This window comes from Sinocyclocheilus rhinocerous, unplaced genomic scaffold (genome assembly GCF_001515625.1).
Source record: "Sinocyclocheilus rhinocerous isolate Xijiao unplaced genomic scaffold, SAMN03320098_v1.1 scaffold1830, whole genome shotgun sequence".
Lineage (NCBI taxonomy): Eukaryota > Metazoa > Chordata > Actinopteri > Cypriniformes > Cyprinidae > Sinocyclocheilus > Sinocyclocheilus rhinocerous.
In genome coordinates this window covers 209,195-219,057 of record NW_015650704.1, presented here as the reverse complement: position 1 = coordinate 219,057, position 9,863 = coordinate 209,195, and the positions used below count along the sequence as shown (strand labels likewise).

General features: G+C 36.0%; 1 protein-coding gene across 1 annotated transcript in view; it reads left to right on the top strand.

Annotated features, from left to right (window-relative positions):
- Positions 1–3,291: 3,291 nt before the first annotated feature.
- The window catches only part of LOC107712391 (serine/threonine-protein kinase STK11-like), a 12,225-nt gene continuing 5,653 nt past the window's right edge, over positions 3,292–9,863 (top strand). Inside the window, exons 1-5 of the mRNA XM_016517629.1 lie at positions 3,292–3,464; positions 5,037–5,169; positions 6,096–6,151; positions 7,211–7,338; positions 8,710–8,955. Coding sequence (XP_016373115.1) covers positions 3,292–3,464; positions 5,037–5,169; positions 6,096–6,151; positions 7,211–7,338; positions 8,710–8,955 — 736 coding nt within the window. The remainder of the gene's footprint in view (positions 3,465–5,036; positions 5,170–6,095; positions 6,152–7,210; positions 7,339–8,709; positions 8,956–9,863) is intronic.

Below are 9,863 nucleotides of genomic sequence, written 5' to 3'. Positions count from 1 at the left end.
AATTTAATTTAATTCATACAGGCCTACCTCATGTTGCACGTTTGCACTTTTTGAGAAAAACAATGGCACAATAAAAAAATACTTTTCAGGTCTATGTCCAATCCCTCGCCTTTTCTAGTTATATAAGGTTAAAATATTATGCCTGTAATTTTTTTTTTCTCATATCGCAATATAATATCGATATCGCCTGGACAGTGTAAAATATCGTGATATGAATTTTAGCTCATATCGCCCACCCCTAATTCCTACCACTTGTTAATTCATGCCTACGACTTATTCATTTGTGGCCATTGTCCATGTTTCATTAATTTGTTCCCTAGATAACCCATGATTTAACTAGTTGTCGACCGATATTGGTTTTTTTGACAGCCGATGTCGATATCTTGGAAAGCAGGGTGGCCGATATCATTTTATTTAATATTTAAGAAATTTGAAAATGGATTAAAACAATAAATGTGTAAAATAAACATGCTTATACTTTAAATGACAAAATATTTTTCACAAATAAACAAATATTTAATACAAATATAATTAAAAACTTTTGTCCGTGGATAGAACTGTTAACGACGACAGCGAACAAGAGGGAGAATGTGAGCGGTGTGTGCTCGGGTGCTGCCGCTCTCAGCGCCGTCAAAATAAAAGTCCCTCCACGAAACAGAAGAACTTATCGGCCGATGCAGATATTTGAAAAATGCCAAATATCGGCCGATATATCGGCCTTGGCAATATATCGGTCGACCACTAGATTTAACTAAAATGAGGGAACGAATTAATAGGTCGTAGGAACGAATTACCTTCAGAGTTATTAGCATTGTGAATCTAGCAAAGTTTATTTATATATTTTCATTTTTAAATCAAATTTTAATTTAACATGCATTTATAAGACCATACTTTATTATAAGTTGTATTACCTTGTCAGTAAATGTCATAAAACTAATTAACGATGCTGCGTTGGTGGCGAATTTGACATCTTTCTCTCTCCTGACCAATGAAATCAATCTCTTGATATTTTTTGCTCTTTTCTTAGGCCATAGAAACACAATAGTGGATTTTTCTTTTGCTATTGCATCAAATGAGAATACAAGTTTTTGTTTTTGTTTTAGTTTGCATTCACCGTTATAGAAGTTTACAGACTATGATGACTTCTGCTTTGAGAACCACAGAAATGTGAAAAGAGTCCATTGTGTTCTCTGTGAAGAATACATGTGATGCTGCCTTAGAAGAAGGTGCTTGTAAAAAACAGAACCTTGTGACGCCTTCATAGGGCGCTCACTACAGAGTGATCACGATCAGGGTGTTTTCTAGTGAGTCACACATCACAGCTCATGTTAATGTGTTGTGCGGATCCAAATTGTAATCTACAGATGCACACATATAAAGTGCAATAAAATAAACACTTAAATGTGTGTTTTGGATGTTTTTTTCCACTAGAATGAATGAAGACATATGGAAGCAAAACAGAGCAAAACTGGCCAGTGCATGTAGTGTTTTGCCTAAAATGGTTTCATTCTAATATTCCAGGTTGTCTCTCATTCAGGAGTGTGCGATATTGACAAAAAATAATCTCAATATTTTCTGTGATTTTGTCGATAACGATAATTAGAGTGTGTTATTGTGCTGGTATCTTAAGGACTGCCGTGGACAGCTGACTCCTAAAGTTTTTAATATTCTTCATATTCTGTGTGATCAGTTCACACTGATAGAAATTAATCTTTTTCAATAAGTTTAAACTGATTTTTACATTTTATGGGCATTTTTACCTTTATAAAGCCATTCTTTCTAAAAGTGTGCATTATCTTTTGAGTCAAATTCTTACATTTAATCAGTGAATTAGAATAATAAGACATTTGGGCTGTTAGCAAGCAAATTAAATCAGTATTAATAAAATTAATCTTTGCAATGCAGAGGAAACACAGAAGCTGCGTCTAAAGAGGCATTTAGATGTGTTTACACACAAGACATGAATGCATTTAACCTGCATTTACAGATGCATAAATAATGTTTTGATATATTAAACATAAAACCTTGAATACTGTTATTTGAAATTATTTAAATTAAAAAAAAAGAAACTTTAAATGTGAAATAAACCGCCAGTAGGTGGCAGCAAGTCACTGTTTAGGGATTCACCGAAATGAAAATTCTTGTCATTCAGGAACGAATCACTGTCATGTTGCTCAGAGACGCAAAACAGTGCTGTAGCTGTGTTTGGAATTATTTTTGTTGTTGAAATAGCGCAGAAACAGGCAATATGGTGTCTAAAACGCAAGTCAGTTAAATTACTTCTTGTTTCTTGAACGGTTGTAAAAACAATCAATGTTATATTTGTTATCATGGAAATTTTTGGAGATCAAAACGTCACTTTGTTTGGTATTGATTAACTGTATGAAATTATATAAATATACACATTTTCTGTCCCCATATCTTGAATTTTGTGATCATTCTAAATGCATTTTATTAGACTGAATCATGCAGTGAAAGAAAGCACTTTAAATGCGCACACGCACTAGTCTAGACTTCACATAATGTATGCATGCGCTCTGTAAGGATGTGTTTTGAATGGTTTTTGCAAAATACTTGATGTCAAATCACACATCATTAAAACAACAATTATGATATTATGACAGACGATATATATCACACGAAGTTTATAAATGCTGATAAGAGTATTTGCTTTTTCTCAACTTTTATTTTGGCGGAAATGCGCAGGAAGACCTCAATGCTTATTTTTGTTCACAACAGATTTATAAATGAGTCTCATTTACGAATACGTCGTACGTATCGCATTGTCACGTGTCATTCTAAATGCATTTTATTAGACTGAATCATGCAGTGAAAGAAAGCACTTTAAATGCGCACACGCACTAGTCTAGACTTCACATAATGTATGCATGCGCTCTGTAAGGATGTGTTTTGAATGGTTTTTGCAAAATACTTGATGTCAAATCACACATCATTAAAACAACAATTATGAGAGAGAGTGTTATTGTTTGTGTGCATGTGTGTGTGAGAGAGTGTTATTGTGTGTGTGAGAGTGTTATTGTTTGTGTGTGTGTGTGTGTGTGTGAGAGAGAGTGTTATTGTGTGTGTGAGAGTGTTTTATTGTGATGTTTTTATCAGCTGTTTGGACTCTCATTCTGACGGCACCCATTCACTGCAGAGCATCCGTTGGGTATAAAATGAACAATTATCATCTTAAGGATCAAGGCAAGGCAACATTTTTAGTTTCTAACCTAATCCACTCTATATTTTATTTTATTTCATCTTCATTTGAAATGAATAAAAATGTTTGTAATGGTTTTAGTGGATGATAATAAGGTCACTCAGAGTGATTGGCTGTTGCTGGTGTGTTCGCTCCTTGACCGCCGCTGCTTCACGTATATGGTGATGGAGTATTGTGTCTGTGGAATGCAGGAAATGTTGGACAGCGTTACAGAGAAGAGATTTCCAGTGTTTCAAGCTCACGGGTGAGACGCTCAAACACCAGACATCAGATAAACACACACTTCTCTGAAAACCAGTGTCTCTGTGTATCGCTGTCGCCACTCTGATGCATGTTTGATGGGTCGTACAATTTCCATCATGTCTATTTTTAGCCTCTTGATATTGGTTTTATTTCTGCGTCATTCCATTTGTATATGTGACCCTGTAGCACAAAACCAGTCATAAGGGTCAATTTTTTTAAATTGAGATGTATACATCATCTGAAAGCTGAATAAATCAGCTAAACATTGATGTATGGTTTGTTAGGATAGGACAATATTTGAAAATCTGGAATCTGAGGAACTATTTAAAAATCTGTAATCTGAGGGTGCAAAAAAATCTAATATTGAGAAAATCATCTTTAAAGTTGTCCAAATGAAGTTCTTAGCTATGCATATTACTAATCAAAAATTAAGTTTTGATATATTTACGGTAGGACATTTACAAAATATCTTCATGGAACATGATCTTTACTTAATATCCTAATGATTTTTGGCGTAAAAGAAAAATGTATAATTTTGACCCATACAATGTATTGTTGGCTATTGCTACAAATATACCCCAGCGACTTAACACTGCTTTTGTGCTCCAGGGTCACAGATGTAGATTTGTGTGTGCCATTCGAGTTTGTTTTAACTGAGGTTAACTTGCCTTACAAAGCAGTGGCCTGGTTTAGACCTGAAGTTTGTTTTTCAAATTCTAAGATGTTAAAAAGATTTAAAAACTAAGCAGATTTGAATCTAGCAAAGCAGGTACAGTCTTCATTTTTCTTAAAGAGTTTGAGAATGTTACATTAAAATGCATTAATGTATCACTGATCGCTGAAGTGATTTCTAAGTGTTTTTGCTGAGCTTCTCTGCGCTGTTTCATATCAGTATATCTCACAGTAGTTCTTAGGGCTGGGTAAAAAAAATACAGATTTCTCCATTTTAATCAATTCTCGTTTTTATGAAACTATAGCGATTCTTAAATCCCAAGAATGGATTAGTCTAGCCTGTTTTCAGTTAACGAACGGAGCATTATAATAGCGCACATCCCGTCCAATAAATCAATAAGCTTTGTTACTTTTGAAATGAAACAAAGTCTCAGATTTCAAATTGTGTCTGTTTTATTACAGTATTCAAACAATGCACGCAGTTTTGAATAAATCCGTTACGTTTTTATTACAGACACCATTTAAATGTTCATATTTCAAAAAACGAATTGGAGAATAAATATATTTATTTAATAGTAACTTAATTATTATAAAACTTCATTAAGTGTAATTTAAGCACAAATCAGTCAATTTTAACCTTCAGTATTATAGTAATGTAGTACCAACTGACTCTCATGCATATTTTACAGCATTAGTTTGTGCTTGAGTAAAATGGGCATGCACTGTACCAGATATATATCCAAAATAATCGATTTTGAATCAAATCAGAAATCGAGTCAAATTGCAAGCTTGTGAATCAGAATCAACTCCGATTGTGAGATTTGTCCAAACCCAGCTTTGCTGATCTGCTGGTCTTTCACACCTGATTCACACGTTTGTGTCTCTGTTGTTCTTCTCTCAGGTACTTTAGCCAGCTCCTGGATGGTCTTGAATACTTGCACAGCCAGGGAATTGTACACAAAGATATTAAACCAGGGAATTTGCTGCTCACTACAGACGGGGCGCTGAAGATCTCTGACTTGGGTGTAGCCGAGGTGAGACGCTTTTATCAACACACTGAGCTCATTTAAACGATTAACCCTATAAATCCTCATTTAAGAGGCTTTTATGCCTCATATAGTCTGATATACTAAGAATATGGAGGGAAAAACACCTCACTCGAACTGAGCAAACATATGCAATTTGCTGCAGATGCTAATATTTCTATAATGAGGTGCTTGTGATGTAAATCAATGAGGTCTTTCTAACAGTGCAGCAGATACTGACATAAACTGATCTAAATATCAGTGGTCGCTCTATATCTGCAGTAATCTGTCTCAGTAAGATGAGATTGAAATGCTCCAAACATATAATGCAGTGATTGAGAGCTGAAGAAATAAAGGCTCCTCAGAAGATGTGAGATGTTCTGGAGGCTTGTGAAGATCATTCCTCCGCTGAAGAACAGTGAAAGTAAAGCTTCTGGAAACAAACGCTCCTCAAAAGATCCTGAGGATCAGATTTGAGACTCTAAAACATGATTGATGGAGAATCAAGTAAAGCTGAGCTGCTTCAGTCCAGTAAGTGTTCATCTGGAGATATTACTGCAGTTATTCTGACCTTTACTTGATCAAAATCAGTCAAGATTTGACACGAGAAGCAGCAGCTGAAGCTGGACGTTTGTACAATTACACTAAAAGAGCTTTGACTGGATAAAACACTCTAAACTATCATTCGGAGACAGAAGACATGAGGAGATCGAGTGTGAAACAGCCAAGTTTGATCGTTGATCATTCAGAGCTTTAGAAATCCATTTCCAGGTATAAAAAAAGAAGGCTTTAAAGGGTTAACACTGACACTCAGTAAACACTGAAGGAGGACACTCGTACATGGACTCAGTGTGTGTTTGTGTACAGAAACATCACTGACCACATGCACCTTCTGTGCTGACTCTTTGTGTTGATCTCTGACCTTTGACCCCCAGGCGCTCCACCCGTTTGCGGAGGACGACACGTGTCGGACGAGTCAGGGGTCGCCAGCGTTGTTTAATGCAAGACATGAATGCATTTAACCTGCAATTACAAATGCATAAATAATGTTTTGAAATATTAAACATAAAACACATACTGATATTTGAAATGATTTAAAACATGAAAAAAATCTAAAATAAATGTAATCATGGTAATTTTTGGAGAAAAACGGCACTCTTCGTGTGAAATTGAATAACTATATGAAGTGGTATAAATATATAAATTTTCTGCCACGTCTTGAATTTGTGATCATTGTAAATGCATTTTAATAGCCTGAATCATGCAGTGAAAGAAAACACACTAAATGCGCACACGCACTAGTCTAGACTTCACGTGATGTCTGCGTGCGCTCTGAAGGGATGTTCTGAATGGTTTTTGCAAAATACTCGATAATGTCAAATCGCACATCGTTAAAACAACAATTATGATATTATCGCAGACGATATATATCGCACACCCCTAGTTACATTAAATGATTTGGGGGTTTAACTATATGGGAGTGTAAATTAGACCAAAACTGCAGAATGGAAAAAAATATATATATTAATGTTTCAATCCTCAAGACCACAAAATGTACAGGAGCTGGAAACATATTTAGACAAAGTTACATATGTGCAAACTTCGCTTTTCTCCCAATCTGCATTGTCAGTATAGGCTCCCAGTGAGATCGACCTCTAGAAATAATTTAGTTGTTTCGCTGAAAATGTTGGCGGATATGTTCATATCTTATTTTGAATCATAGAGAGAAAGAACTACAATCCCATGAAGCATCGCAAATGATGTAATTGAATTAAAAGTGAGGACAATTATGAAACACAGAAAAGTTGTTGATTATATCTGTAGAGACAATATATTCTGAGTTCATATGCATATATTTAAACACATTTATTCCTCGCTGTGTCTTTGATTGGTGGAATTTTCTGCACTGCATCATGGGTAATGTAGTTTTCCCACCATGACTTCTGCTGCCAAATGCATTTTAAAAATAAGCCGTGGAGCTGAACAGAGATTGTCTGATGGGTGTTTTCTGACGTGGTTTAAGCCGAGAGCTGTGTGTCTCTCCTCACAGATACAACATAACCACGAGCCTGTACCCGTTTGAGGGGGACAACATCTATAAGCTATTCGAGAACATTGGGAAGGGTGACTACACTGTTCCTGAGGAGTGCGGCCCGCTGCTCTCGGACCTGCTGAGAGGTGAGCGACGAGACGTGCTCCGATCTATTTGTGTAGAGCATTTCACAATGCACACGCTTCACAGAGACTATAGTGACTTCAACAGAGAGCAGTTGTGACGATCTGAGCGGTCCTCTGGTTTGAGATCTAACTGTATTGTGTTTATAGTGTTGTCTAGTGCATATTAGCAGTGCTGCAGAGCAATTAAGACAATTAAACGTGTGATTACAGTACTGAGCAGCTCTAACGCTATTAAATTAAAGATGATGTAGCACAGAGCATAAATTAACAGTGGAAGCAACTAAAATTTAAAAGTGTGCAAATAACTGAAGGATATATCTATTTGATAAATGAAGTTAAACAACTAACATTATACATATTCTTTTGGTTTCTGTACCCAATATTTAAAAAATGCACAAATACAATGAAAAATACTCTGTATCGGCAAGAACCAAAAATATAAATGAATATAAAATAATTCATTTTGCTAAAATATTTGGACATTAAATGTGTCTTTTGTAGATTTTTAAACCTGCATATAAGTGTATTTTTACTGTAAGTGGGTAAATCAAATGTAAGTTAGTACAGTACTAATTACTATAAGCTCAAATGTGTTAATGTGTGTTTCTTATAGCAGTTAAAATATAGTAATTTTCTTTAATGTTTATTCAATTCAGTGATTTTAACTTTTAATTTAGTGATTTTAATGCTTTAAAGAGCAATTTTAGATTGTAATGTTCTGTTGTTTTGCTATCTGTTCTGCAAACTATAAAATTTACAGCTGGCATAAAACCAGAGAGAAAGGCTGCATGGCTAGAAACTGTAAGAAAAAAAAAAAAAGACATAATAGTATAGTAAACTAACAGGATGTTTTTATAGTACGACCTCTTATGTCAAAAGATCAAGGGAATTTTGGTTTCTCAGTTCATGAAATAAGTGAATAATAATATAATATATATTATACATAGTATAACATGTTTTAATGTCAGTATATTTCTAAGATTAAATGCATTCTGAGTTCAAGATAAAGACATTCAATTCTAATTGAGGCCAATTTCTTAATTAAACCTCCTTTCCTTTATTGTGCACAATGAGTATTGTTTTTCATGGCTGTGCTGTAGTTCATATGTTTGACCTTTAGATGGCGCCGTGACATTAATGTTCAGCACTGATGCTGGATCAGTCTGTGTTTGAGAGCTTTATTATCACAAGCTCAGAACGAACACTCACACACACACATACACACTCTCACTCACACACTCGCTCGCTCGCTCGCACGCACGCACACACACACACACTCACTCACTCACTCTTAATTGTTACATTTTATTGTATTTTCAATAATGAAAAAAAATTTTTTTGTTTTCGTAAACTCTAATAACTCTGCTTCAGATGATGTCATCACGATCGGTCTCACGGGTCATTTCCTCTTCCTGTTTAGCTGGGTGCGTAAGAAACACCCGCCCTCGGAGCCTCCCGTGCCCATCCCGCCCAGCGCAGAGACGCGCGACCCGTGGCGCAGCATGACGGTGGTGCCGTACCTGGAGGATCTCCACGGTTACGCTGAGGAGGAGGAGGATGACGAGCTCTTCGACGGGGAGGATGACATCATATACACTCAGGATTTCACCGTACCAGGTGAGCGGGGCACGGGGCGGGGCTTAGTGAACATTGTGACTCCACCCACAATTGACTTTCAGCTCTTAGTTCGTATTGAACTGCTTGACCAGCTCTGATTAGTGTGTGAGTGCGTGCGTGCGTGCGTGCGTGCGTGCGAGCGAGAGTTTGTGTGTGTGTGTGTGTACCTAGTCATAATTTGGGCACAAATTTGTACCTAGAAGTGATTTTAAACCTGACAAAAACTTATTTTAGGGAGTCCTTGATTGTAAAAATGTTATAAAAATAAAGTAGATTATTTTTCAAAAAAATTTTTTTTTTGTAAATTTAATTTAAATAATATCACATATATAAAAATACAAAACTTCTTTTTTTAATAATTAAAAGTGCATAGAGTTTTCTGTTAGGGTTAGTGTGTAGGTTATGATTGGGTTACAGTATTTATAACTAGTTGTATATGGAAAATAGAGGTCTACTCTATAGTGCGTGTGTGTGTGTGTACCTGTTTTTCTATTCTGGTGGGGACTTAAACCTGAATACACACAGACTCATGGGGACTCGTGTCACGGTGGGGAGCTAAATTGAGGTCCGCACGGGTAAACAAGCTAATAAATCAAAAACTATATGCAGTAGCCTAGGCTACGCTGCTTTCATAGACGCACACGCACACGCATTATAGCACACGACAACACAGCACGGTAACTTGTATTAGTAAAATAGCTTCGACAGGCTATTGACTCGCAACTTTATATTTCTCTGCAATGAGGGGGTAAAATCGCTGTTTTTGAAACTAAGCCTCATTGCTTGTAGAGAGAGGCGCGCAGACGCAGGTTCACACACGCAACTTTCATCCCTCTCTCTCTCTTTCTCTCTCTCGCTAATTCAAATAAATGATATAATTAATTAATTCAAATAAATGCGATCTTACC